The 24,586-nt window shown below is 50.6% G+C and overlaps 14 protein-coding genes across 14 annotated transcripts; 7 read left to right on the plus strand and 7 right to left on the minus strand.

Moving 5' to 3' along the window:
* Positions 1–103: 103 nt before the first annotated feature.
* Positions 104–1,111, minus strand: BDW70DRAFT_95853 (uncharacterized protein). The gene has a single exon (XM_073745279.1). It carries the CDS (start codon positions 923–925, stop codon positions 353–355), a length of 573 nt encoding a protein of 190 aa, XP_073593381.1. The 5' UTR covers positions 926–1,111; the 3' UTR covers positions 104–352.
* Positions 1,112–1,473: 362 nt separating this feature from the next.
* BDW70DRAFT_95864 (uncharacterized protein) lies at positions 1,474–2,056 on the minus strand. Its single transcript, XM_073745280.1, has one exon. The coding sequence runs from the start codon at positions 1,952–1,954 to the stop codon at positions 1,640–1,642; it is 315 nt and encodes a 104-aa protein (XP_073593382.1). The 5' UTR covers positions 1,955–2,056; the 3' UTR covers positions 1,474–1,639.
* A 757-nt stretch (positions 2,057–2,813) lies between these two features.
* Positions 2,814–4,150, minus strand: BDW70DRAFT_141530 (isopenicillin N synthase family dioxygenase; the record flags this gene model as incomplete). Its single annotated transcript, XM_073737781.1, has 3 exons — positions 3,794–4,150; positions 3,440–3,740; positions 2,814–3,374 (listed from the first exon to the last, which is right to left on the minus strand). Coding segments are annotated over exons 1-3 (977 nt in total), but the record flags the coding sequence as incomplete, so codon positions are not given.
* A 548-nt stretch (positions 4,151–4,698) lies between these two features.
* On the plus strand, positions 4,699–5,469 carry BDW70DRAFT_141531 (YciI family protein). The gene has a single exon (XM_073737782.1). It carries the CDS (start codon positions 4,852–4,854, stop codon positions 5,182–5,184), a length of 333 nt encoding a protein of 110 aa, XP_073593384.1. The 5' UTR covers positions 4,699–4,851; the 3' UTR covers positions 5,185–5,469.
* On the plus strand, positions 5,302–5,681 carry BDW70DRAFT_95889 (uncharacterized protein). Its single transcript, XM_073745281.1, has one exon. It carries the CDS (start codon positions 5,418–5,420, stop codon positions 5,628–5,630), a length of 213 nt encoding a protein of 70 aa, XP_073593385.1. The 5' UTR covers positions 5,302–5,417; the 3' UTR covers positions 5,631–5,681.
* A 522-nt stretch (positions 5,682–6,203) lies between these two features.
* Positions 6,204–7,966, plus strand: BDW70DRAFT_141532 (zinc-binding alcohol dehydrogenase family protein). Its single transcript, XM_073737783.1, has one exon. It carries the CDS (start codon positions 6,661–6,663, stop codon positions 7,795–7,797), a length of 1,137 nt encoding a protein of 378 aa, XP_073593386.1. The 5' UTR covers positions 6,204–6,660; the 3' UTR covers positions 7,798–7,966.
* A 2,161-nt stretch (positions 7,967–10,127) lies between these two features.
* Positions 10,128–12,547, plus strand: BDW70DRAFT_95905 (fungal specific transcription factor domain-containing protein). The gene is made up of 5 exons (XM_073745282.1): positions 10,128–10,576; positions 10,661–11,021; positions 11,078–11,579; positions 11,636–12,127; positions 12,193–12,547. Exons 1-5 carry the CDS (start codon positions 10,354–10,356, stop codon positions 12,403–12,405), a joined length of 1,791 nt encoding a protein of 596 aa, XP_073593387.1. The 5' UTR covers positions 10,128–10,353; the 3' UTR covers positions 12,406–12,547.
* Positions 12,548–12,688: 141 nt separating this feature from the next.
* On the minus strand, positions 12,689–13,969 carry BDW70DRAFT_152391 (FAD-dependent oxidoreductase; the record flags this gene model as incomplete). Its single annotated transcript, XM_073739437.1, has 2 exons — positions 12,689–12,781; positions 12,881–13,969. The coding sequence occupies 2 exons, from the start codon at positions 13,967–13,969 to the stop codon at positions 12,689–12,691; spliced, it is 1,182 nt and encodes a 393-aa protein (XP_073593388.1).
* Positions 13,970–14,314: 345 nt separating this feature from the next.
* Positions 14,315–14,996, plus strand: BDW70DRAFT_141536 (uncharacterized protein). The gene is made up of 2 exons (XM_073737784.1): positions 14,315–14,480; positions 14,534–14,996. The coding sequence occupies exon 2, from the start codon at positions 14,538–14,540 to the stop codon at positions 14,865–14,867; it is 330 nt and encodes a 109-aa protein (XP_073593389.1). The 5' UTR covers positions 14,315–14,480; positions 14,534–14,537; the 3' UTR covers positions 14,868–14,996.
* Positions 14,997–15,060: 64 nt separating this feature from the next.
* BDW70DRAFT_141537 (major facilitator superfamily domain-containing protein) lies at positions 15,061–16,657 on the minus strand. Its single transcript, XM_073737785.1, has one exon. The coding sequence runs from the start codon at positions 16,568–16,570 to the stop codon at positions 15,200–15,202; it is 1,371 nt and encodes a 456-aa protein (XP_073593390.1). The 5' UTR covers positions 16,571–16,657; the 3' UTR covers positions 15,061–15,199.
* A 544-nt stretch (positions 16,658–17,201) lies between these two features.
* BDW70DRAFT_95944 (serine hydrolase FSH) lies at positions 17,202–18,346 on the plus strand. The gene has a single exon (XM_073745284.1). It carries the CDS (start codon positions 17,363–17,365, stop codon positions 18,197–18,199), a length of 837 nt encoding a protein of 278 aa, XP_073593391.1. The 5' UTR covers positions 17,202–17,362; the 3' UTR covers positions 18,200–18,346.
* Positions 18,347–18,460: 114 nt separating this feature from the next.
* BDW70DRAFT_152394 (uncharacterized protein) lies at positions 18,461–19,904 on the minus strand (the record flags this gene model as incomplete). Its single annotated transcript, XM_073739438.1, has 2 exons — positions 18,461–18,478; positions 18,516–19,904. 2 exons carry the CDS (start codon positions 19,902–19,904, stop codon positions 18,461–18,463), a joined length of 1,407 nt encoding a protein of 468 aa, XP_073593392.1.
* Positions 19,905–21,406: 1,502 nt separating this feature from the next.
* BDW70DRAFT_162505 (putative C6 transcription factor) lies at positions 21,407–22,906 on the plus strand (the record flags this gene model as incomplete). Its single annotated transcript, XM_073741148.1, has 4 exons — positions 21,407–21,763; positions 21,827–21,973; positions 22,048–22,737; positions 22,838–22,906. The coding sequence occupies 4 exons, from the start codon at positions 21,407–21,409 to the stop codon at positions 22,904–22,906; spliced, it is 1,263 nt and encodes a 420-aa protein (XP_073593393.1).
* A 161-nt stretch (positions 22,907–23,067) lies between these two features.
* Positions 23,068–24,520, minus strand: BDW70DRAFT_152396 (uncharacterized protein; the record flags this gene model as incomplete). Its single annotated transcript, XM_073739439.1, has 2 exons — positions 23,068–23,927; positions 23,992–24,520. 2 exons carry the CDS (start codon positions 24,518–24,520, stop codon positions 23,068–23,070), a joined length of 1,389 nt encoding a protein of 462 aa, XP_073593394.1.
* Positions 24,521–24,586: the final 66 nt, after the last annotated feature.

Below are 24,586 nucleotides of genomic sequence, written 5' to 3' on the forward strand. Positions count from 1 at the left end.
GGGTGGGCGTTTGGCTAGTCTTGCTGAGCAAACCGAAGGCGTTGATCCATTAAAGCAAGGCTCCACGAAGAGACGGATTCTGTTCTCGAGAAGCGTGCAGTTCTCCATGAATTCGTCAAATCGCGGTCTAATTTGGAAATAGCTGTTCACTATATTATCTGTAGAGACATTTGATTCGGCTTCGACTTGACCTAAATGGACCAATATCATGAACTTATCCTTATTCTTTTTCGGAGCAATGCTGGTAAAAACAGTACCAAGGCACAGGGAGTCAATCACGTTGACATTGACGTCGATAAATGTCACCGTCGCAGCTGTGACGGCTTTGACCAGGAGAGCTGGATGCTGGTCTTCAACTCTCCAGAGCAGCAGACAGTTTCTCCACTTCTGCATTGCAGCAGATAACTGGTAATCGACAGTCGTATGTAAACCCATGGAAAATGTTCCCCACGTCTACTTCTTCTAGTACGCTATACCGAAATCTTCCAATAACTGCACCATTCCCATCGACAAACGCATCAATTTGACTCTCATTGTACCACGATACATCAGCGCCATGCAGGAAGTCGAATGGACACCATGAAAAGCCACCCTTCTTTGAGAGCGTAGCATGGCCATGAAAGAGAAATGTGCTTTCGATTGCTCCAAGTCCACGAAGGATGGTTTTGGTAAGTTCGGCAGGCATGTTAGCTGCAGTCATACTATCTCTTGTCTGCGGCGTAGATAGCACACCTACAAGCAGAGCCGCAATTATAAGCTTGTCTCGTGCCTTTGCGGTACTCCTTGTTTTGAGGGCCAATGGAATGCTGGAAATAGAGTCGAATTTCTGTCTCCGGACGGTGTCGATAACATCAGATGCGATCAAATGACTGCGAGAACAATAGATACTGTCAGTGGCAAGTATTTCTGACCGCAGGTTCTTCATAACCCTTTTGTTCTACTTACAGCGGTCATTGAATATTACCCAAACATCATGCGACAAGGCAAACCCGAGTGCTGTCCAGGCTCGAATGAACGAGGGAGAGAGAAGAAGGGCGAGGCAGGGGGAGCCGTGTTCAGCCCATGGGAAATCAACAAGATACTGGTCATGCACCAGGGTGCATTTCGCAGCTTTAAAGTCATTATTTATTCTCCGAATTGCTTCCCTGCGAGCTGCAGGTTCTCTAGGAATAGAGATGGTATTCCACCAAATTGCTTCACAACCGAGTTCTCTCACGGCCTCTTTGAAATACTTGAAGAGAAAACGATTGACAAAGCCTTCCTCTGGACTCCAGCACCTGTACCGTCTGACCATACATGCGAGATAGCAACGTATGGAACGGCAGGCGCACGGGGATGTGGCCTGGTGCTGTGATCACCAAGCCACCAAGTCCGAGAGCAACCGTTGCTCCCAGCATCGTGCAAAGAAAATTGAAGCAGGCCACATCGTTTGCTGAGACATTTATGAGCTGCTCCACATTTGTGCTATCCTGGTTACTGAAGAAGCAGAACGCTGCTGGACAGCTGTCATGATGTAGATGGCGAAATCTACGGCCATGTATTTTGTTTAGTTTTTCGTTGCCAGTTTGTCGTAAAAGGATAGGTATGTCTTTGGCGTAGCCTGTAGCAAATGACAGGTTCCAAAGACGATTTTCGCGAATCACAGAGAATGCGCTGTCCCTAAGGCCTCGAAGACTGCGTTGTCAGGTATATTTCTCCCTATATCGAAACCCTGCACCTGGTCGACCTGTGCAAGCCAGCTGAGAACCTCATAGACATCTGATTCTAGTTCGGTCAAAGGTTCTTTTCTTGACTGAAGGGCAAAGTTAGTAAAGTCGAGTGCCATCGTAATTGCTGTGGAGGTGTCGCCGTTAGTTTTGGATGGTGCCAATCGATAAGCCAGTATTGTGAGAGCCCATTCCCGGAAGCTCGCCCAGTTAACTACATGTGGGGGCGTTTTCACTTTAGCCTTCATAGCATAACAATCTTGGTTTGAACACCTCTTGACATTAGCGTCGAGGCAAACCCGTTGTAACCCCTCTAAGAATGGGCCAGTGGGCCACCTGTATGTAAGTACCCCCGAATCGAACGCAAACAAGAGCCCAGGCTCAGGTGTGGTCGTATGTGGCTCATCCTTAGCCAGACTATCATGTTTCGAAAGAACGTTGCTGAGGCCCTTCTCACTGATCAGCTCCAAAGCGTGAAAGATGTATATTACAGGCTTCTTCTACCTTTGCAATCATTAGATTCTGGCAGTGAGCTGAGTTGTTCTCCGTGAAACACAGCAACGACTTCGTCAAATCCAGAGAATGTGCCAAGCTGGACATTGCGATATTTGTCACACCTTGGATAAGAAATATTCTATAGATGTGGTATATCCTGAACATAGATCAAAATATTTTCATATCAGATATTACCGTTGACAATGAGAGCAGGAAATTTGAGGGACCAGAGAATGCGTGCCCACCAAGTAAGGCGAAGGCAGCCAATCCGAAAGCGCCGTGTTTATTCTCAAGATAAACGAATTATCCCATTTAGATCAGACGTGTGTCCCAAATTTTGAAATGGTGATATCTCTTGTCTGCTGCTGTGCTCACCGGTTGGTGATCCTCATACTCACCCAACCGGAAGCCAATGATGATGGAGCCTTTAAACATTATTCCGTATTAGATACAGGCTGGTCAGGCTGATAGCCTGCACAATGATATCTTACTCACGTTTAGTGTCGACGAATACTTACTATCTAGGTCGTCTGGGTCACTGTTACTGAAATCACTTATTAGATACAAACTACGGCATGTCGCTGAACTCGACATTCAGATGCGATTCCGCAGCCCGTATAGTCGTTGCTGGGTCAGCATTTCCGGTTAGAAACATGGTCCACGCGACTCAAAATACTGGATGATAAGGCCAAGTCGTCAATCTGGTCTTAAATTCTACAGTACACAATGTTACTTGACATGAAAGCTGTTTCACGACAATCTGGCCTTCAACCGACTTTGTGAAAGTTAAATCTCGAGAAACGTGAGTCCTTTATTTAAGCTTTTCACCAGTCTTCCCCATGGTCTCAATAAGTCGTCCCCGAATATGCTCCCCGACAATCGTTTCTACCCCCGACCCGTCAAGTGCCGTGCACTTCAATTTCAGCTGGCCATTGAGGAAGAAAGGGACGCTGTACCTATGCTTCTCGGTGAAGGTGATCACCCGATGACGGGCGCTGCGGTAGTATCCACCCGTGAACTTTTGGATCATGTCGCCGATGTTGATCACATAGGCATTTTCCTGTGGAGGGACTGGAATCCAGGTTTCCGTGGGTGGATACCAGACCTCTAGGCCCTCGGTGCCCATTTCTTGCAGGAGGATGGTGATGCATCCGAAATCAGTGTGATCGCCGACTGCTGACAGTTAATATCGGTTTTTCCTTTGTCTATGAGGGGTCTAGGGATAGAAGAGAACTCACCACCAAACTGTCTCTCGTCTCTGACTGGCTGGGGAGCGTAATGCAGAAGTCGCATAGGAATAGAGGGCTCGTTCTCAGCGAGCGCATCTAGCGCGTCCGGCGGGCAGTTCCACTCTGAGGGTAAACCCCTCGCAAGGATCTTGAGCAGCACTTTCACCAGCTGGATCATGCGAGCCTGGTATTGCATAATTGGGATCCGGAAATGGTCCTCCGGGAGTGACTTCGGCCACAAATTGGGACCCGTGGAGAACGTACCGCTGTCAGGATGGTCCTCGGGCACCTCATGGCCGATAATGAAGCACTTCGAGAAATCTCAACATCAGCACATCATCTCTATAGAATAGAAAAACTTACCTCCTTGGTATCTGGCAGGAGACCTTCTTGATGGACCTGGATGCCTGGAGGCTCATATCCGCGGAACGACCTCCCCTTACTCTTGCCGATCCACACGTCCATCTTCTCCTCCTCGGAGAGGGTGAAGAAGAGCTTCGCGCAGTCCATTGCCTGCTTCTGCTCCTCGAGCGAGACTCCATGGCCTACGAGGTTCAAGAATCCATAAGTGGTACAGGCGTGGCGCATCGCGTCGACGACATTTTGGCGGTCCTCCTCCGTCGAAGAGGGATCAAGCCAGGCGCTGATGTCGACGGTTGGGATCGTCTCGACACTGCCCATTTTGATTTACTGAAGTTTTGATGCTGTAAACGTGACGATATTGGCAAAGCTACTTAGACTGAGAGTGTACTGTTTTGAAGACTGGAGAGCTATTTTATAAAAGTGATCTCATACTGGAGATTATGGATGATGGTATGGTCAGACTCTGGGCCAGCCTCATCCTGACCATCTGGCATCCCGAAGCTACAAACCCCGACCAATGCTCAAGTCGTCCTACCTGGCTGAGTTCATGCAGGCTAGTGGAAAGTCTGATTATGTTGCTTGTTGCGAGTATCGCCGAGTAATTGCGACGGAACCGTTACAGCTGTGGGCGTGAAACTCCGGGCCGAGGGCATGGGTGTCAGAGGAACCCCATCTTCTCTGATTAAGCCTTGCTTATCTTCCAATTCACCATGACAGTTTCTGTATCAACCGGCTGACAGGCGATTCTAGTTTCAATAGGATCGGAGTATCGTTATATGTTAGCACGTGTGGTATGCGGAGTATCTCGCCGTCGTTGCTGCATCGGCATGTCTGCGGAGAACAATAGGACAAAGAACAAACGGATTATGATATTCAAACCAAAACACAAAAATATAATGAGAAGTATTAGACGAAGGGTAAGCCATGATCCTGCTCTTCCTTCCCCAACTTTAAAGAAAACAAAACTCTATCAACCCTCGACCAGCTCTCCTACTTCATTCAACCTCTATATTTAACCTCACAAACCTCCTTCTATCTAAAAACTCCGTATATCCACCATGTCTGAAGAATACGACTGGCTGGTCCGCCTCCCTGATCACCCCAATGTCCTCGCAACCCGCATCGAGAACCGCCCTCTCCACCTAAGCCATAACAAGCCGCATTTCGAGTCGGGAAAAATCGCATTTGGCGGGCCCATCTATTCTTCACAGCCTAAAGACCTCGAAGACGGTTTCAAGAAGATCATAGGAAGCATCCATCTGTGCAAGGCCGCGACCGAGAAGGAGGTGTGGGAGATGGTTCGGGACGATCCGTACGCGAAACTGGGCGTGTGGAACTTGGACGAGGTGGTCATTACTCCAATGAAGGTTTTTGTGAGCCAGCCTTTGTAAATAACACGGAAATTGGGGGACTCATTGAACAGACAGATGGGAAGGTGGTTCATGCTGTCCTGGAGGAAGTCTACTGAGGGTCCATGGCGTGTGTCAGCATGGCCCGTTGTGCACGCTGGAGACCGATTCTCTCCGGCGGATCTGAGCAACAAACGAGTGATTATATATTATTTAGAAGGACTTCCATTGCATAGGTAGTGTCTAGCAGGATTAGCTCGCGCTTGCTTGTTCGAATGCATGGCAGTCTTCTATTCTGGGTAGCCCCAACGATAGTTCTTTCAAAAAGAGTGACTGACTCCAGACCGTCTATCAGGCCATTACCCAGCCTCGATATTGTATGTTCAGATAAACAAAATGTATATTTGCGACCCCTTTCTACTGTCGTTCGACTACGCGGCGATTTACGGCATGGTAATGCTCGGCACAATTGCGATTATATAAAATAGTGATGTGCATAACTACTGCAGAATAACAGACGGTTTCGCAAATTGCAGATACGAGAATTCCCAACCAGCAGAGGTAAGTTAAAAAAGGTTAGCCGCCGACATCAACAGGAGGCTCGGGAAATTCGCTCGGAGTTTCCGGATTCGGGCCCGAGGTTACATCTCCGAGCCTCCTTCGTTGAGTGAGAGCCTAGTGAAAGCCTAGAACTCTGCATTTCAATTTTAGGCTCGGGGTAACAGACAATGCAGAAGAGAAGGCGAGGAGCAAACACGCCCGTGGCACTAACCCGAGTAAAGGCAACAGAGCGCTCAACGCTAGCTGAGATGGGGAAAAGCGAGACGACGGGAGGATGGGCTGACAGCGCGCGGAGTTCTTTGGATGGAGAGATCGTGCAGCGCTCAGGGCTAACCGGAAAGAGTAAATGATCGCGAAATGACACCGAGCTTAAACAAAAGTCAAGATGACAGGTACTAGTGGCGAAGTCTAGGGTGCTCGGAGATAGAGCCAGTGCCGCAGCGCCGTCGATTATTTTAGTTTTAGTATTACTCCAGAGTAAAGCAATATCGCAAAGGAAGCGGGCTTGGCCGCTCAAGCTAAACCAGATCTGGTTAGTCTTGCGCTGGAGTATGTCTGCCCAAGGAATCAATGGTCGAGAAACAACGACTGTTGGTTCGCAGCTGTATTAGGCTTCTGCGAAACAAGCTTGTTGGTGGCTTGGGGATTACGCTTGCTCGAGTCTCGTTCTTGTCTTTACTTTTTTTTGTACGCGCGATCGCTTCGAAGTTGTAAGGAACTCGGCGATCTACGTGGGCTCGGATATAACGATGGCACAGAAACGGCAGAGCGAGCTTGCTATTACAAAGAGGAAGGAACGGAGGGTAAGTCAGGCAACGGAGGCAAGTAGACAAGGTGTCGGTAGAATAGGAGCAGCCGCGCAAGAGATATAAAGAGCTCAACTCGGCAGCAGCGTCGTCGAATTTTGTACCACTCAACTGCCCATCCTCGATATACTTCTCCTAGAACCACCTTTATATGAGCCATTGCCAACGCTCATCTTTCTTATCGACCTTGTCACGGCGTAGCTCCAGGTTTTCAACCCATCGCAAGCCTTTTCTTCGCAGTATCTCGACTACCTCTGTCAGAATGACCGCCAACATCAACAACGCCGCCGCCTGGCTGACTGAAGCCAAGGCGCACCCCTTCCAGGTCAAGGAGGCGCCCTCTTACACGCCTGCGGAGAACGAGATCCTGGTCAAGAACCATGCCGTGGCCATCAATCCAGTCGACGGCAGCCTGCAATCCAAGGCCTGGTGGCCTATGAATTACCCGACCATTCTGGGCCAGGATGTCGCCGGCGAGGTCGTGCAGGTCGGCCCCAATGTCGCCCGCTTCCAGCCGGGCGACCGCGTGGTCGGCCATGCCGTCGGCATGGCCACCAAGCGCCTCCAAGATAACGCCTTCCAAGCCTACACTATTCTCCAGACCAACATGGCCAGCCAGCTTCCCAATGAAATCTCGTACGAAGACGCGGCCGTGCTGCCTCTGGGCCTCTCCACTGCCGCCTCGGGTCTTTTCCAGGACGAGTTCCTCCACCTCCAACTCCCCGCTGAACCGCGCCGACCGGCCACCGGCAAGGTCCTCCTGGTCTGGGGCGGAGCTGGCAGCGTAGGCAGCAACGCCATCCAGCTCGGCGTCGCCGCTGGGTATGAGGTGTTCACGACCGCCTCGCCCAAGAACTTTGACTACGTCAAGAAACTCGGCGCCAGCCAAGTCTTCGACTACCACAGTGCGACAGTTGCACAGGATCTCGTGGCGGCGCTCCAGGGCAAGACCGTCGCTGGTGCGATGGATTGCATCGGGTTTGCCGCCACCCCGCTTACAGTCGAGGTGGTCTCCAAGTCCCAGGGGGTCAACTTTGTGTCCACGGTCAAGGGTGGGTTCCAGGCCCCCGAGGGCGTGACGGTCAAGAGCGTCTTCGGCACTACGATCAAAGATAACCAGGTGGGCAAGGCTATCTACGAGGACTACCTGCCCAAGGCTCTGAAGGCTGGAACGTTCATCCCTGCCCCTGTCGCCCTCGTGGCTGGGAAGGGATTAGAGAGTGTCCAGGCCGCGGTCGATCTGCAGGCGCAGGGGACTTCAGCCCAGAAGGTGGTGGTTTCTTTGTGATTGTCTCACCTGTGGGCAAGCTAGCATAGGCCTTTTTTACGTTGACAATTGAAAAAATTCTTAAAATTACTAAACTGAATGTCGCTTTATCAATGAGGTTTCAGTGCAAGTTTGTATGTCAGCAGCCACTGGCCACTAAACTAATCAAGTCGTTTGTGCAGTAGTTCCATCGTTAGCTCCATCTAAGCGTAGAGATGGCCTGATTTAGTTGTTTTACAAGGCACCTTGGTCGGCCAAAGAATTAGTTTCTTGAGCAATTGTAGGTGAAATGAGGAGCTCGAAAGACCGACTTTTAATTTACTAAGTTGGTGATGAATCGTATCTGAACCTAAAACTACCCGCTCATATATAGATAAGACGTCTGAAGAGTGCTGAAGGAATAGAATCCAAGTCGTCGAATACGAGACTGAATTCACGACCAGCCACTCATCCTTCTAGCAAGGATTTTAGTCCAGGATATTGTCAAGGGTCCAGCGCACAACTCCGAAAGGGAAACGGAGATCATTCAGTGCAGTAAGTGTGCCTTGGCCGTTAGACCTTGTCCGATACGAGCTGTCCTAATATATGTGAAGCCCTGCACGCGGCGGATAACCTGAGGAATCCAAGAACCAATAACAATCGTTATATGGGCAGGGGTGGTGTTTGTTCGGGATATTATCGGTCAGTATGCAGGTCTATTAGCGGCCGCATGGAGAAAAGCCCAGACATTGTCGCGAACAGCTTGATACTCTGGGTTCATTGCGCAATGGCTGGAGGCTACGGCATTCCACGCTGATAGCGCTACCTGTTAAAACGACTGCCTAATTGAAAGATTTATACCTGGGCATACCATGGGCAGTAATGTAAGCCCGGCAGGATTTTTGAAGGGCTATTGGACTTAAAAAAGCCTTCTCCTTGGAGTTTTGGCAGTTAAAGGCGTCAACCAGACGCCCATATAGCTCCTTCAAACTCCATATGCAGAAGTCCAGAATGGAGACTTGATTTAGATTCTACCGCCACTAGACGCTAATGATCTTTGCCGAGAAGAAAATCTTCAATTTAGCCTGGCCAATAGCAATGTCATATAGCTAAGTCAAGAAAGAGGACGAATTGGCTGTTGATAATAGTAATAAAATGCTATGGGAAATGTGCAATCCGGGATAGTTAACGAAGCCCCCTATTACTTAAAAGGTACCGGCGTACAACAGCAATCCCGCTCTATTGGCTACAAGTGGAGCACAAGCGGGTTGCCCGGAGTATCGTGGCTAGATGCAGCGACATGGGCTCCTTTGGGGTATACGAGCAATGACAGTGATTCCCTCGCCTATCCATTGGCTGACGGGATCGCCAGCCTCGTGTCGAACTCGCGTGGCCTGTAGTTGATCCACGCCGTTTGAAGTGCTGGGCCATGGCGTGGTAAGCTTTTCAAGCTCTCGAATCGTGACAGCGAAGTTATTGCAATTTATTAGATCTACATTTAAAATGAAATTTGCACACGTCGTCTGTAATACTCTTAATATTGGCGCTACCATAGTTGGCGCTGAGGAGTTAACCCAGCCTGTGGAAAGAGACGACGGTTTTACAGCCCGCCACGTACCGAATATCTGAAGAAGTCTCTTAAGTTTTCGTTACGGACCAGATTTGATTCGTCCAGCTCATTATTGGTTGTTTCAGCCGATATGTATACTCATATACCAAGATACCCTTCTAGTATCCAAACTCTGCGTCGAGTGAACTGCACGTCTGCCATGAACTTAGCACCCTCTGAGGTGGGACATCCGCTAGCTAGGGCTTGGCTCGTCTCCACCCGAATAGCAGCTGCAAAAGGCTTTAAGCGAGAAGGATTCTCATTGATCGACTATCAATAAAATATAAACAAGAAGGCAAATTCGAGAATGAGAACCAAATTGCTTGCGGCTCAGAATGTTCCGCCAGTCTGTTCAGTAGGGCCAGGAGGACCCTGATGGGCGCTGGGTGTCCGACGGCGGGCTGCAGCGTTCGTCAGGCGCGCCGCCGAGGTCGTGTTAATGGCAACCCATAAGCTTGACCTGGCAATTGGATCTCTTGCTGGTGGAGTCCCAGATCGTATTATCCTGGCCTTTATCTGAGTCAACTCGATATAACTCGTCTATAATAAGCGCCGATTGGTCCGTCTCGATTGACCAGCGTTGTGCCCCTGCTCACACTAGATGCATGTCTGCTGCAACAGGCACGCCCAGCAATGCCCCGCGAGCGTTTATATGGGGGGGACAGAAAAGTAAAAATAAAATGAAATAAAAATAAAAACAGTTCTATCCAAGAAATGTAAGACTACGCCTTGTCTTCTCGTCCCCACCGTCATCGGCAGGATTCTTGACTGATACCATGTGTATATATATGCTGCCTTGTGGTTCCGCCGTCGAGTACCAAGAGTTGCCAATCCTCCCAAGCTTTTTCTTCACCTGTACATTCTAGCCCCAGTTGCGCCGATCAGGAATTGCCGTCTCGAGTGGCATCTGTATCAAAGTGGTTGGCGGCAACTATATTTGCATCCCCCTAGATACACTCATCCACCGATTCAGGAACTCCAGCTAGACGATGTCTCAAAATGTCAACATCCCGGAGCCCACCGAATCCCCAAAACCCCGCCAGAAGCCCGGCGCTGCATGTGAAGAGTGCCGACGACGGAAGCTGCGGTGTGATCGCCGTCAACCGCAATGCAGACTGTGCGAAGCATCCGGTGTCGAATGCCAGGTCATCACTGCAAGACCCTCGCGTGGCCCGAAGCGTGGGTATCTCAAGGTGTTGCAGGAACGCATTGGTGGGTTTATCGGGCCATATTTCCACTCCCATATGACGAACAAAGCAGGACAGGGACTGACAATGTTTATCGTATCTTTTACAGCTGCTCTCGAAGGAGCTCTGCTGCAACACCAAAGCAATACCGGTCTTAGCGGACCCACCGATGATCACCCACTGGACACTCCCTTGCTGGACGATCAGATCGACCTGTCTGGATGGCAATTGCCGGTGATGGATGACGAGTCCCCGTTAAATGGCGTGTACGCTGCGTCCAAGGCTAACAGTTCGTCGGGGACAATCATGTCCAACGCCGGGTCTGGGGTGAATTCGATCTCCCCTCCGCACCGATCCTCAAGTATTCCAGTTGAACTGACAATGCGGGATGTTGGTTCACATATAAAGGGAATGGAGAATGTGGAGGACATATTTGAGCCTAAGATCTCAGATCTCATCCAAGCAGACTTGTAAGCCGGCAGTACATTTCAAATTCACCCAGGACAAGCATACTAAACGAGTACAGAGACCAATTATATTTCGACCGGATCCATCATTTCATGCCCATTCAGCACCAGAGTTGCTACTTTTCCTGGCGCCGACAGCCAATCAAAACAGAGGCTCAGTCATGCTTGCAATATGCGATCTGGACACTCGGGGCTTCCGTGTCTGCGCTACATGAAAATATCGGACACTCGTTTTATCAAAACGCGCGTCGCGGATTGGAGGCGCTGGACTCCAAGAACATGAGTCTGGCTTCCACAGACCTGGAACAAGTCCAGGCTTGGCTCCTGCTAGCCATCCATGAGTTTATGAGCGTCGACTTTCGCCGTGGATGGATCAGCGCTGGACGAGCATTCCGACTCATTCAACTCAATTGGCTGCACGGTACAGACGGCTGGGATCTCACTCGACCCCAGACGGACTGGATTGAGACGGAGCAGAAGAGACGTACCTTCTGGATGGCGTACTGCCTGGATCGCTTCATGAGTATGCGGACGGGATCGCCGCCGACTTTCAGCGAGAGGGTATGCCTGTTTTCCTGAGTGATCGAATCAAACGTCTTGCTGATAGCTAGTCACAGGTAGCCATTCGTCTTCCCTGCCCTGAAGCCAATTTTCAAAACGACCAGCCCATTTTGATGGGGTTTCTTTCCGACGCCCTCGCCGCAGACACTTCCATCACATCCACTTTCACAGAGTGCATCGTCGTTGCAACGATCAGTGGCCGGGCACTCTCCCATCGAAACCAGTGTCTAGCTGGGGATTTATATTTCAGTGCCGTCGATGATTTCTGGAATCGCCATCAATGGATCAACGCCATCCTAACGCAACGCATGGAGGCCTTTTCAGCGAAATACCCCTTAAACATGCAGCAGCAGACCGATCCCATGCTCCTCTTTATTAGCCTCATGTGGCGGACAATTATTCTGCACCTTTACCAGACAATGGCTTGTATAATCCCGTCACACGACGAGAAGAGGGATCTTGTCACGGAATATAAGAAGCGGTCATCCGCAGCCGCGCAGGAGATTGTGGACTTGACAAACAAGCTATCGCATCTGAACTCGTTGAAGGTAAGTGCACCCAATGCATATATCTTTCCCAGCCCTCCCCTTACTCAGTGATTTGTTGTCTCCAGGTGCACCCTCTAACGCCCATTCCTCTTTCGCTCTGTGTCGAGTTCTTGATCCTGTATCACAAGCCTGGAGACGTCTTTACGAAGCAACTTCAGGATATCACTGAGGCCATGCGGAATCTGAAGAGATTCAGTAACCTGGGCCAGGAAGTCTTGCAGCTCTTCGATGACCAGCTCCTTACTACTAGTCCCTTTCAATCTTCAACTGTCCATTAGAGATTAAGATGGCCTTTTTCTTTTCTTGTTAAATATATATACATACGCTTGATTACAAGGTGAGTTAACAAGAGTGTTTTTGCAAATTATACAGCGCGATGATCTTTTTTATTTATTTTCTTTTCTTCTTAAACTTGACTTCCTACCTCGTGACAGATGAAGCAGTCAATATTTGGGCCCGTTATGTATATATATCTAGGTTCATTGACCAACAACATATGATCTCATACTGAAACCAATTCGCGAGCTTCTTCCATAGACCAACATAGGCATACTCGCTAAGCTAGACTGCAATCTCCGACAATTTTGCCATTGCCCTCGCGTCTCTCGCCTCCCGAGCAATTTTCGCCCTCTTGCTCACAATTGGACTATCAGGCTGCAGGCCATTTAAATTATGTGCATCCAAACAAGCCTGAGTGCTCAACAACACAGAATCCCTCGTCCTCTCCCTCATCTCATTTTCATACCGACCCACTGCGTCCACGATTCCACCCGTCATCCCAGAATTCGTCCATGCCGCGATAATATTTCTCGATAGCACCGCCGCATCCGCCACGCCATGGTTGAACGCTTCCCCCCGATACGAAGTCATCGCATGCGCAGCATCACCAGCTAGCGTCACCCGGCCGCCCCGATTATCCCACTCAACAGGCACCCAATCGACCAGTTTGATATGCAGCACCTTGCTATCCTCCGGGAGGGTTTCGATGGCCTCTCGAAGCCGCCTTTGAAAATGCTGCGCGTTACTCTTGAACAAGGCCAATCTCTCCGCATCTGTCTCGGGCACGGCATCTTCTTCGGATTTATACAGCCACGACTGGATGAGCTGGCCCTCGTAGAACGGGTTCGGGGTGTCTTTGCTTCCGTTTATTGTTGGGCTAGAGACGAGGGAGAACCACATGTACACTCCCGTTTCGGGATGCGATCCCTGAAAGAGAAGTGGGTCAATCTCGCGGATGGGTGCGAATTGCTCTGGTGTCATGGTGATGGTGGTGCCGATGCTGCGGACGGGAAGCGGGTTCAGGGCGCCGGCCTCTTCGCCAAGAAGGAGACGGCGAGTCTTGCTGTTTCGACCGTCAGTGCCGACGAGAAGACAGCCGGTCGTTGATGTGCCATCCGTGAAGGTGACTGTTACTAAATCGGGAGTCTCGGGGGAGACGTGAAAGGAAGAGAGGGTTTTGTTGTAGTTGATGTCCAGTCCCTCTCCGAGGAGATTGCCCAGGAGTTTGCGGTTCACACGAAGGCGCTTACTAGGTGGAATGACATACTTGGGGATCGCGGTTGAGAGGTCGAGGAAACAGAACCGGCGCGAGTCGTCGAGTGTAGGATCGACTTGAATCTCCTCTAGTCTGTTGAATAGTTTTGCGGGCAGACATTCTTCCAGCGCGTTCAAGGCCCAGTGGACCGTTAGTGCCCATCCACGGCCTTTTTCAGTGTCTGCGGCGCTGTCGCGCTCGTAGACTTCGTAGGGGATTCCGGCTTTCTTTAGGGCTTGAGCGAGGGTGAGGCCGACCATGCCCGCGCCGAGGATAATGACGGGGAGAGTGGGTGAGGTGCGCGCCATGGTGATAGGCTATCTGGTTTAGCTATCTGGATTGGTGGAGGACCGTATAGTGGTGTATCTTCTCGCTATTTGAATGTATTCACTGCCTTTCGTTTAGTAGTATCCCTCTTTGTCGCCAGATGTGCTTCCAACGAAGTCCTACCCAACTTGCAATGGTCAGATGCTTATCCCATGATCCAAAATTTCATATCCGTCGGCTCGGAGTATCAGAAGTAGCCAGCTAAATGCAGGTCATTGCAGGCTCGGACTAACGCAGACTCAGCCTCTCGGGCGCGGACAATCAGGGCAACGTAAAGCTAGCTGAAGAGCCGAATGCCAGCTCGGTAAATGCCGATGCATCTAACACCGGCGTACGCAGTCAAACTCCCAAACCTCGAGGGCGATAAATATAGCTCGAGTGATACTAATACATCGACTGATAATATAGCCGTCGAATGTTCCCCCCACAGCACTTCCTGCTTCAGATCCTTTTTATCCTAAATTCTCTACGTCGTAGCTAAGCAAAGCCACAGTACGAATGCACACCATTCCCTTGGAAGATTCATTTAACTAAAACCTAGCCAGAAAAATGACCCAATTCTACGACTGGCTCGTCGAAACCCCCGCCAACGCGGAAGACCTCGAGAGTCGGATCAACACCCGTCCCGCACACCTGGAGCATAACAAGCCTCTCATCGAAGCCGGAACCCTCGTTTGGGGCGGTCCCTCGCTGGCTGCCCACCCCAAGGCCGCGGGAGAGGACCTCGCCATTGTTGGGAGCGTGATGTGTATTCGCGCTGGAAGCGAGGAAGAAGTGCGCGAGATGATTCGGAACGATCCCTATGCGAAGGTTGGGTTCTGGTATCCGGAGAAAGCGGTGATTACGCCGATGAGATGTGTGGTTAGGAAGCCTTTGTAGATATTTCTGATATCTTGGTAATAGCTTGATCAGGGCTCATTAATATTGTCCATGGAATGATAGTATTGTGCCTTAAGATTCTTCGAAGTTGGGTAACCATGTGGAATAAGAGAAGTTTTTGAGATGTCACTACATGGCAATATATCTCTCTCTATCTGATTCTTTAGACAAATAAATGCTGCCTTGCAATAATAGGTTGTCTCGTAACTACAAAGGAAGGAAGAAGAAGGCTAGAAGCTTTTCGGTTCGTAATAATGTTGAGTCTATTTGGAACATCAGGGAGCTAACAAGTAACGAACCAAAACTGAACTCTTTATCCATTAAACACTCGATCACGCCTTCACTTTGAGCTTGAAGCCGTACAGACTAATCCGAAGCCCAACATACATAGAACCTGCTACCAGGGAAGTTACGCCTCCATATACCCAGAGGCCGGTCCAGTTGGAATGGTGGGAATGAGAGAGGATAGCACCGCCGGCCGGGCCACCGGCCAGGACACCGAGGCCGACCATGCCGAAACCCATGCCGATTCGTGTACCGATTTTTGTCTTATCCTTGGTCAGGGCAACAAAGCAGAGCGGTGGCAGGCCAATTAAAGCACCGCCGAAGAAACCCGAGAGCAGCGCGATGACGATCAAGCCAGCTTCGGTGGTCACAGCTAACAAGCACAGGATGAGAACGCCGACAGCGAGACAGCACGGTGCGATCAGGTTGAAAGGGCCTATCTTGTCTGCCATAGCGTTCGGAATAGTCCGACCGAAACAGGAGGCGGCGTTGAGGATTGGGACAATGTAGAAAGCCATGCGGGTGTCGGTGATGGGTTTGGCGGCTCCGAAGTAAGAGATGTAGAAGAGAAGGGCAAAGAGACCCATAAAGGCGAGAAGGGAGGCAAAAGTGAAGGCCATGTAGGGGATATCTGAGAAGGCAGACCAGTCGATGACTGCGCGAGCCCGAGGAGGCTTCACGCGCTGCTTCATGACGGCGATGGGGATCAGGAGGGTGCCCAGCGCGATGAAGCCGATGACGCGGACGGACCAGCCAAAACCGAGGGGGCCGATAAGCTCGTTAAGGACGATTGGGTAGATGACACCACCCATAGAGGAACCAGACACGGCCAGCCCCAAGGCCGTGCCGAGCCTGGAGCTGAAGTAGGTGGGCAAGACGGAGACGCAGGGAACGAAGAGGCAGCCAGCACCGATCCCGACGCAGAATCCCTGTGCGAGGAGCACTTGGCCGTATGTTTTGCAGAGACTAAGCATCATGTGCCCAAAAACAATACAGAAGCTGCCGACAACCAGAAGAGTGCGCAGGTATCCGCGGTCGTAGATCGAGCCCGTGAAGAAGCCCACCAGTAATAGCATGGTCGCCTGAATGGACCCGATCCATGAGATGTCGGACGACGATCTTTCGAACAGAGCACCCGATTCATAATATGTTTGAAACACCCCGAAAGCATTCATGATCCCCCAAGTATTGAAGAAGAGCATAAAGCCGCCGACGACGTGTAGCCATGCGACTAGGCCGCCGTTGGGAGGCGGAGGAAGGGGAGGAGGCCCAGCGGGGGGCTTCGCGGTTGGTTCTTCGATCTTTGGCTCACAGGGACGCTCAGCATCGGTCCCAGAGGAGCTCCTATAGCCATTCGCATTGTTGTCTTCATTGTGGTTGAGGTCCACCGAGTGGATCTGTGGAGGTTGTTCTGTCATGTTGACCGTGGTGTATTCGAAAAGTCGCAGGGGTTCGGGAGAAGTACAAACTGGTGCTAGAAGGACAAGATATTAAACGACCAGAATTCACGAAAGAAGAACCCCTTAAACCATAAAGATCAGGAGTCAGGTAAGAAACCGGTTATATTCTGCTTTGGCCAGACGCTTTAGGGCAGCGTCGGCCTCGGCGAATCGTCCTTGAATCACACTCGGAATATTTTCCATATGGGATTGCTATGTCCGAGCTCCGTCTGAACCCCTTGGATTTAGGCTGCTCTTGTTTTTTTTACAATGGTCATATTCTATTCCCCTTAGTCTTTTTCATTTTCAAGCTGATGTCTCACCTTATCTTACACGCTATATTATCGCCACCTTCCCACCCGCAGCTCGTGATATTTAATTTTACGAAGCGGGGTCCTCCCCATCATGATGAAAATGTGCCGGCCAACTCTGCTCCTGGCTTACCATAAAATCAACTAGACCAGGGGGCCTGGTCATTAAGCCAAACTGCAATACCACGAGCTAAATTCTGCTGAAGTGAGAATCTCCGAGCGGAGTATCTCATCCTCCTTTGGAGTCACAGGCCTAAAAGCACTGTCCAAGATTGTTTGTGGATCTTTGATAATATGTGGACGTGAGTTAGGGTTAGGCTCTAATATTAACTTCCACCGCGTTCATGAAGTAGTTATAGCCTGGCCTCTACAGAATACTCTACGATGATTTATCGGCGTCCGTTCTTCTATTCCGTCCTCGTATACGAACTATCTAGTGCATAATCAGTCAGCCGGTGAAATGACCATCCAAAATCCCAGCGGAGACGAGGCAGGTCTCACCCTCCATCTGCCTCGCATCCTCTGCCTCCATGGCGGCGGCACCAATGCGCGCATCTTCCGCATGCAGTGCCGTGTTCTTGAACGGTTCCTTCGGTCGACCTTTCGCTTCGTCTATGCCGAGGCACCCTTTGCTGCGCAGCCGGGCTCAGACGTAACATCCGTCTACAAGGACCACGGCCCCTTCAAGGCCTGGCTGCGTTGCACGGCAGCAGACCCGGACCGGTCCGCCCAGGAGGTCGTCAAGAAGATCAACCTCTCCATCGCCACGACCATGTACGACGACGACATGCGCGGCGCTACGGGAGAGTGGGTAGCGCTACTTGGTTTCAGTCAGGGCGCCAAAGTCGCAGCGAGCATCTTATACGCGCAACAGACGCTCCAGCAGCGGCTAGGTGAGAGAGCGGCGACCCGGCCGCATTTCCGGTTCGCGGTATTGATGGCCGGGAGAGGGCCATTGGTGTGGCTGCTGCCGGAAACGAGTAGTGGTCCTGGTTCTATCCCCATGGGTCTCGTCGATGCAGCTTGTCCGTCCATGTTGGAGAGTGAACCCGAATTACCGAACGATAGCACAGAACATATGCTCCGACTACCGACATTGCATGTCCATGGATTGCGGGACCCAGGGTTGAGCTTGCACCGTAGGTTACTGCGTAGCTATTGTCAGCCAGATTCAATATCATTGGTCGAGTGGGAAGGCGAGCATCGTGTGCCACTCAAGACCAAGGATGTCACAGCTGTGGTGGACCAGATCTACGCCTTGGCGCGCGACACCGGTGTCTTGGATTCTTGGTGTTGATCATTTGATCCATAGTTTGTGGCGTAGGGCTTGGCTGGGGCGTGGTTATATATTTTTGTGGTGTTATGTTTAGTCTAGAAGATTTCGGAGTCTTTCCTTGGCCTTTGAAACAACCTTGTTCCCTCAAAGAATTGTTTCGTTAGATTATATATATTAGAGTTGCATATGAGACTAGCATTTGATTTCTGGAAGAAGAGAACAGTATATTAATTTAATGGCATATCGACGAATAAGACTAATTCGAGCGAAGCAAAGGTAAGGTTAGTTATCGAGGTCATCCTCCGATCTATGCCATGCGTTCCTAGCCAGAATTAACAGCTGCCAAAATCTCAGGCAGCATCACCTCTGTATTGTTCCACACCTGACTAGAACCGGTAACGAAGAGCGTTCCGGTGTACCAGGTGTTCCGGTGACCTTGCAGACCGTACATATCGTCATAGAAGCCATTCCGAATAGCCTCGGCAGAGACTCGCAACTGGTAGGGCGCAAAGTCTGAAAACGCTAGGAATTTCGGCTCCGGTTGGGTGGTACTGTTGGTGAGTCTCTGGAGCGTCTTGATTGCATCCCTGGCCTCGGTCTCGATGCGTCGCTGCGAAACGGGTTGGGGAGCATTGTACCAATAGTAGAAGAGACCGTCAACCGAGGAAGGATTGAAAGCAACCACACTAGGGATCTCAGCGAGATTATAGGAGGTGTTGGCAGCGTAGTTCTTGTAGCTAAATCCTGGCGCGAGGCCAGTGTCGCTCACCACGCCACCGTAGTACGGTAAGCCGTAAATGTGTGAGAGGACGCTGTGCTCGTGCGAGTCCAGGCCGAAGGGTCTCATGTTGTCTAGGATAGGGGGGATCCCAACGATCAATTGCTTGGCGATGATAAGCTTGCGACCTGTTGGAGTGTCAACAACGAGTCGCACGCCGTCGCGCTTTCTGGTCTTCCGCTGTCCGGCAACAACTCTGGACCTGAGAAGGAGATCGGGCTGCAGTTCAGACACCGCGTTGCGGTAAAGCTGGGAGTTGTCGCGATTGGCATTGACAACGGCTGCTCCCGACATTTCGTGGAGCAAAAGATGGTTGAGATTGTTGAATACGTAGATCGCGAGGATGTTGAGAAGGTTCCCGGTGACTGCTGGCCGAGCAAGAGTGGCGATGGCGGTCGGCAGATCGAGATTATATTTATCGATATATTCGACCCAGGGAAGCAGCAAATCCTCAGGCACGGGATCAGGAAGCTCAAAGCCATTATCCAGATATAGATATTTGTTGAGCTCATCAATATAATCCTGACCCAAAGTGCCGGCAGTAAGGTTCAGGAGCATGCCCTCTTCAAAATCCGCATAGAGCGGGCTCCCGAATGACGCAAACGAAAGATTGGCCAATGGAGTATTCAGGCGGCTGAAGAAATCACGCACAACGGTATTGTTGTCGTATACCTGTACGCCGTAGTCAACAGAGCCCCCAGTGTTGGGGTCCTTGTAGGTGACTGCATGGCCGCCAAGTCTGTCTGTCCTTTCCACAAGGACCACAGACTTTCCATGGTCCTTGAGGCGAATGGCAGCGTAGGTGCCTGCTGCACCGCCACCGACTATCACTACATCCCGTCGGATTATATGGGACGAGTCCCAGGAGGATGCCTGGAATGCGTCGGCAGCCAAGGCAGCCAAGGAAAAGGCTAATGTGAGGGCGCCACTGGCCAAGACAGACTTCATTGTACAAGATATAAAAGAGATAGAAAATTGACGATCCTGACTGTTAGATGGATTATAGATATGCAGAGTCCTCGCTGCCTTTATATGCAGAAGTCTCGCTATCTATATAACTAGTCCTATAATCTCGTCCCTTCCCTTCGTGTTGGCCCATTCCTGGCCCCAACCTACAAGCAGAAAGCGTCGCCGAAGCGTCAACAGTGCCCCGGTGGAATGTATTTCGGACTGCCCCATTCGGCCAATTTTCCTGGCTGTATTCGCCGACACGAACACGAATCCCACGAAGGTCTTGCAGGGATTGAGAGTCAAGCGGTACCTGGTGGACGAGAACTAGGGCTTTTTTTGGCGATAGGGTATTTCTTACCGAGCGTTTTTGGCACAAATCTTAAACGCTGTAAATTTGCAATACCGCAATACCGGGCCCGCTTGCCGCCGGGTAATTTTGGAAGCATCCATTCTTGTTCATGGAACTAGTGTTGGTCCAGAGTCTGTCTGACATGAGACCAGTTACGATAGCTAGGCTCTCTTTTCCTCTCTTACAAGCTAATGTGACCATCTCTCGCTCCCCGCGAACTTTAGCGGACTCAAAAACTCTTTTCATTCTCCGCGGTTCGCTTTCTCGCGTCAACTCATGAGCTGTAAGTTATGCCAAATATCAGCAAGCTCTTCATTCTAATCGAACTTGGGCACTGCCTCTAAGCTATACCACGTATTTAATTATCCTCCTTGTTTAGTTAGGTAAATCTATAGGCGGAATCCTCACGTCGCCGCTATCTTAGCTCCCTCAACTCTGCTTTATCCGAATCTCGCGCCGTCAGTATCTCCGAGAAGACGCAACTTTTCAAAAAGAGGGCCGAGTCACAGGGCAAAGACACTGTCCAATGGTCTACTTCGGTCCATCACGGGGCTGTGAAACCTGCAAGAAGCGCAGAAAGAAGGTTCGTCCTCCCAGTTTTCTGTTAGTCCGGGTAGTCTTGAACGATTTTATGGCTAGTCTCGGTCCTGAGTTGCATTGTCCAACTGCTCCATTTGGACTTGTTGCAGGGCAAAATCTGCGGTGCCACATGTTGTGAGAGCTTATACTGATTCGTAGGGTGTTGGTACATGTGAAGTGTGATGAGACTCGTCCGGTAAGCATAATGCAGTTAGAGACTGGCTAACAGCCCTTCTCCGGAATCGGTGGGCGCATGAGCGTCGCAGCGCTCTTTCTTCTGGTATTTCCTTGAGGAGCGCTCAATCCTGTTTGGCCGTCCTGCCATTAGTCGAATTGACGCACTTCCAGCCTCATATCTTGAGTGTAGAGAGGAGTAGCTGACTCTATACAGTCATGTTTAAGGTGTCTCAAAACAGGCCGTACCTGTCGCGGGTATGAAGAAACTGGCAGTCTCATATTCCGGCAACATGAAGTCCCAACCACCAAATGGTTCCCGTTCCAGTTACCGTTCAAGTCCATGGCACGCAAGTGTAGTTTATCTCCGCGGGTTCCAGTGCCAGGCACCTACACCATGCCCGAGGACGGACCCCCCAAGGATATACCCGACGGTCTCATTGAAGAGCTCGCCCTCCGCGCTTTCTTCCATGACTACTGTGTAGTACCCGTTAACACGGCCCTATCCCGGGGCTTCCTGGGCGGACTCGAGCCTATGGTCCACAGACTTGGTCTTCAATCTCCCGTCGCAAACGCCTGCAAGGCCGTCGCCTTTGCGAGTCATGGGCTGAAACTCTCGCGCCCTTTTCTAACCCAGAAGGGAGAGATACTATACCACGAGCTCCTAGGTTCCTTGGCCTGGTCCATTCAGAACTCTTCTCTTGCAGCTGGCCCGGATATCTTGGTCACTGCAGTACTTTTGGGCCTCTACGAGGTAATTTTCGTCATGCATCGGGACCGTGTTATATTTTACAACGTAGGCTAATGCAGGCAGTAGATGATCATGGCGGGGGAGAGCAACCCCGGTCACCACAACGCGCATGCCGGCGGCATGGCGGCTATCTTGCAGATCGAGAATAGTCCTTTGGGTCTCTTGCAGGCTGCCAGATCAGGTCATCCCCTGGTTCTTAACCGGATGGTGAAGGTGGGATATCCATCCTTCTTCCCCATTTTGCCTGATGTCAAGGTCTGAGGAAATTCTAATGCCTTGGGCTTTAGAATAGTGGAATGTTTATTAGCCCTTCCCCTGGAGGCGGGGACCAGAGTCTAGACACTCTATTGGTGAAACTCGGGTCTCTCTGGCAGAAATCCGAAACCCTTCTCTCTAACCCCCAAGTCCCGCTGTTGTTTGACGAACTGTACGCTCTTAGGGAAGGAGCCATGGCGCTCAATCGAGACCTCATACTGTGGCAGAAAGCTCAAAGTGACAATTTCAGGCCTACAAAAGTTGGCTACGTGAGTCCCTCGCCGGATCAACTCAGTCCCGGCGCGGGCTCCTGGCCAGGTCAAGTCGATACCTATGTTGATCTTTACGTTGCCGGTGTCTGGAACGTGTCCCGTGTTGCTCGGTGTTTCCTCATCAACCTTATAGTAAGATTATCCAACATCCTAGACCCCACAAGTGATCATAGGCAATATCACCAAGACGTTCGCAAACTGGTAGGTGATATTTTCGCCTCCATCCCCTACCACTTAACTGGAGATCTGGGGGCTTTCGTGGCTCAGGGAGGCGCATACCCGGAGATAGCCAACCCCGGACGACCTGTCGGGGGGTTGATCCTCCTACACCCGGTCTATATAGCCTCTCAGCTACCTGTCGTCCCACCTGACATGCAAGAGTACATGCGGAAGTGTCTAGCCTGGATCGGAAAATACATGGGAATTGGACAGGCATGTCTCCTTGCGAAGGTGATACCCCTTCCTCCCTTGTCCTCTCTCTTGATGCTCATCTTTTCTTGGGTGGCGTGGGACACCTCTGATCCAGCTGAATTAGCACTAACTTATATAGGCTCCACGAATTGAGGGCCAGTATTTTGCTTGTGGGTGTATGCTTGTGTGGGCGGGGCTACTTATTTAATTGAATAAAGCCGCGTCAGATGCGTTTGTTGGGTTGCAGTTTTCCTATAATATTTCCACGCAGGCAGGGATTAAAGGATGATTGTAACGTTTGCTTGAATAATGAAAAACAAATGAGACATAAATCACGATGACCCTCTGATAATATTTCAGAACCAAATTCTATTCTTCAACCGATCCTTGCGACAATTCCTGTAACATAGCAGCCTCTCGGCCAGAGTAACTCTTGAGTGTCTCTTTGATCATCCCATCGTAGTCAAAATGCCAAATCTTATAAGATCGATCCTTCAACTCCTCGAAGCAACTCTCGGCCTTGACCCATTTGGCTGGATCTGCCCACTCAGGCTGGTGATAAAAGTCACAGACTCTTCGACTACTGTTCACTAGCCACTGACTCCTAGTCCGTCTGATGGCATTGAAGGTCTCAAATGCTGCATTTAGTGCCTTCCCTTTTGACACTCTGCTATCCTGTACGGAGACATTGACCTGATTCATCAGAGTGGCAAGACACAACGCGTCCTCGATCCCAATACATGCACCGGCCCCGTGGTGTGGGCTAGACGCGTGGGCCGCATCTCCAGCAAGACAGATCTTACCCTTATTGTAGTAGGGAGCCGGGTAGTCCCACAGATCAAATACTGCCCACTTATCGAGTTTTTCTGGAAAAAGATTAACGATGTTGCGAACGCAGGGGCTCCACCCCGCAAAGGCTTTCTCCATATCTTCCCGGCACCCAGGCGCGACCATTTGTCTGTCGTTAGGCCATTCATTCGGGTCCGAGACAAATGCAGTGGCGTTAATCATCTTCTTGTTTGCCACGGGGTAGTGGATAAGATGCGCATTGGGCCCGACATGGTTGTGTTGGTTCTTTGCCTTGTATTCGCCGAGGGCTTTGATGGCCTCTTCCATGGGGATTAGGGTCCGATAGGCAACTTTGTGCGTGTAGTGAGGGTAGGAGGCTGGGTTTCCTTCTCCCAGTATAATCTCTCGCACGCGTGATTTGATACCATCGCATCCAATTACTTGAATAAGCCGGCCATGTCAGTGAAAAGAAGTTTCTAAGAATATGGCTGTAGAAGGACTGACCAGCATCTACCTCTACAGTCGTCCCGTCAACAAACGTCAGGATCAACTTCTCCTCTAGTCCTCGCTCCTCGATACTCTCCAGACGCTTCTTGCACTCAATCACCTCTGGCGGTATCACCTTGACGAGGGCTTCCAGGAACTGGTCTCTGCGGCACCCCTCGAACCCTCGATATCCCGCGTTGATCTTGTACAGCATCCGCTGGTAATATGGATCGTCCTCACGGTGGAGATTGTAGCCATCGATCCATCGCAGATAGTCATTTGGATCCTTCTCGTCGCCGGTAGAGGTAGGTACGGATCCACTCGATCTCAGAGCGGTCACGATCGCTGGGTCAATCTGTTCCATGCATCGGATCGCATTGGCTGTAAATGCAATCCCGGCTCCAATCTCGCGGAAACCCTGGGATTGCTCAAAGAGCCGGACCTTGACGTTTTGGCGGGTGAGGCCAACTGCAAGTACAACACCGACAATGCCACCACCTATGATGGCGACTTGTACGGGCTCACCTGGGCGGACGGTGCCTGGCATAGTAAGGATGATTTGATAGTCAATCCAAAAAAATCTGAATATGAACACAACTACTTCTAGGATCGA

The sequence above is a fragment of the Aspergillus foveolatus genome (genome assembly GCF_047715535.1).
Source record: "Aspergillus foveolatus strain CBS 279.81 unplaced genomic scaffold BDW70scaffold_50, whole genome shotgun sequence".
In the NCBI taxonomy this organism is placed as follows: Eukaryota; Fungi; Ascomycota; class Eurotiomycetes; order Eurotiales; family Aspergillaceae; genus Aspergillus; species Aspergillus foveolatus.

Coding starts and splice junctions, on each gene's coding strand:
- BDW70DRAFT_95889 (XM_073745281.1), top strand. CDS start 5,418: ATGCATGGCAGTCTTCTATTCTGGGTAGCCCCAACGATAGTTCTTTCA.
- BDW70DRAFT_141537 (XM_073737785.1), bottom strand. CDS start 16,570: ATGACAGAACAACCTCCACAGATCCACTCGGTGGACCTCAACCACAAT.
- BDW70DRAFT_141531 (XM_073737782.1), top strand. CDS start 4,852: ATGTCTGAAGAATACGACTGGCTGGTCCGCCTCCCTGATCACCCCAAT.
- BDW70DRAFT_95905 (XM_073745282.1), top strand. CDS start 10,354: ATGTCTCAAAATGTCAACATCCCGGAGCCCACCGAATCCCCAAAACCC. Junction 11,022..11,077: donor GATCTCATCCAAGCAGACTT/GTAAGCCGGCAG, acceptor AAACGAGTACAG/AGACCAATTATATTTCGACC. Junction 11,580..11,635: donor CGCCGACTTTCAGCGAGAGG/GTATGCCTGTTT, acceptor AGCTAGTCACAG/GTAGCCATTCGTCTTCCCTG.
- BDW70DRAFT_95853 (XM_073745279.1), bottom strand. CDS start 925: ATGAAGAACCTGCGGTCAGAAATACTTGCCACTGACAGTATCTATTGT.
- BDW70DRAFT_141532 (XM_073737783.1), top strand. CDS start 6,661: ATGAGCCATTGCCAACGCTCATCTTTCTTATCGACCTTGTCACGGCGT.
- BDW70DRAFT_141536 (XM_073737784.1), top strand. CDS start 14,538: ATGACCCAATTCTACGACTGGCTCGTCGAAACCCCCGCCAACGCGGAA.
- BDW70DRAFT_95944 (XM_073745284.1), top strand. CDS start 17,363: ATGACCATCCAAAATCCCAGCGGAGACGAGGCAGGTCTCACCCTCCAT.
- BDW70DRAFT_95864 (XM_073745280.1), bottom strand. CDS start 1,954: ATGAAGGCTAAAGTGAAAACGCCCCCACATGTAGTTAACTGGGCGAGC.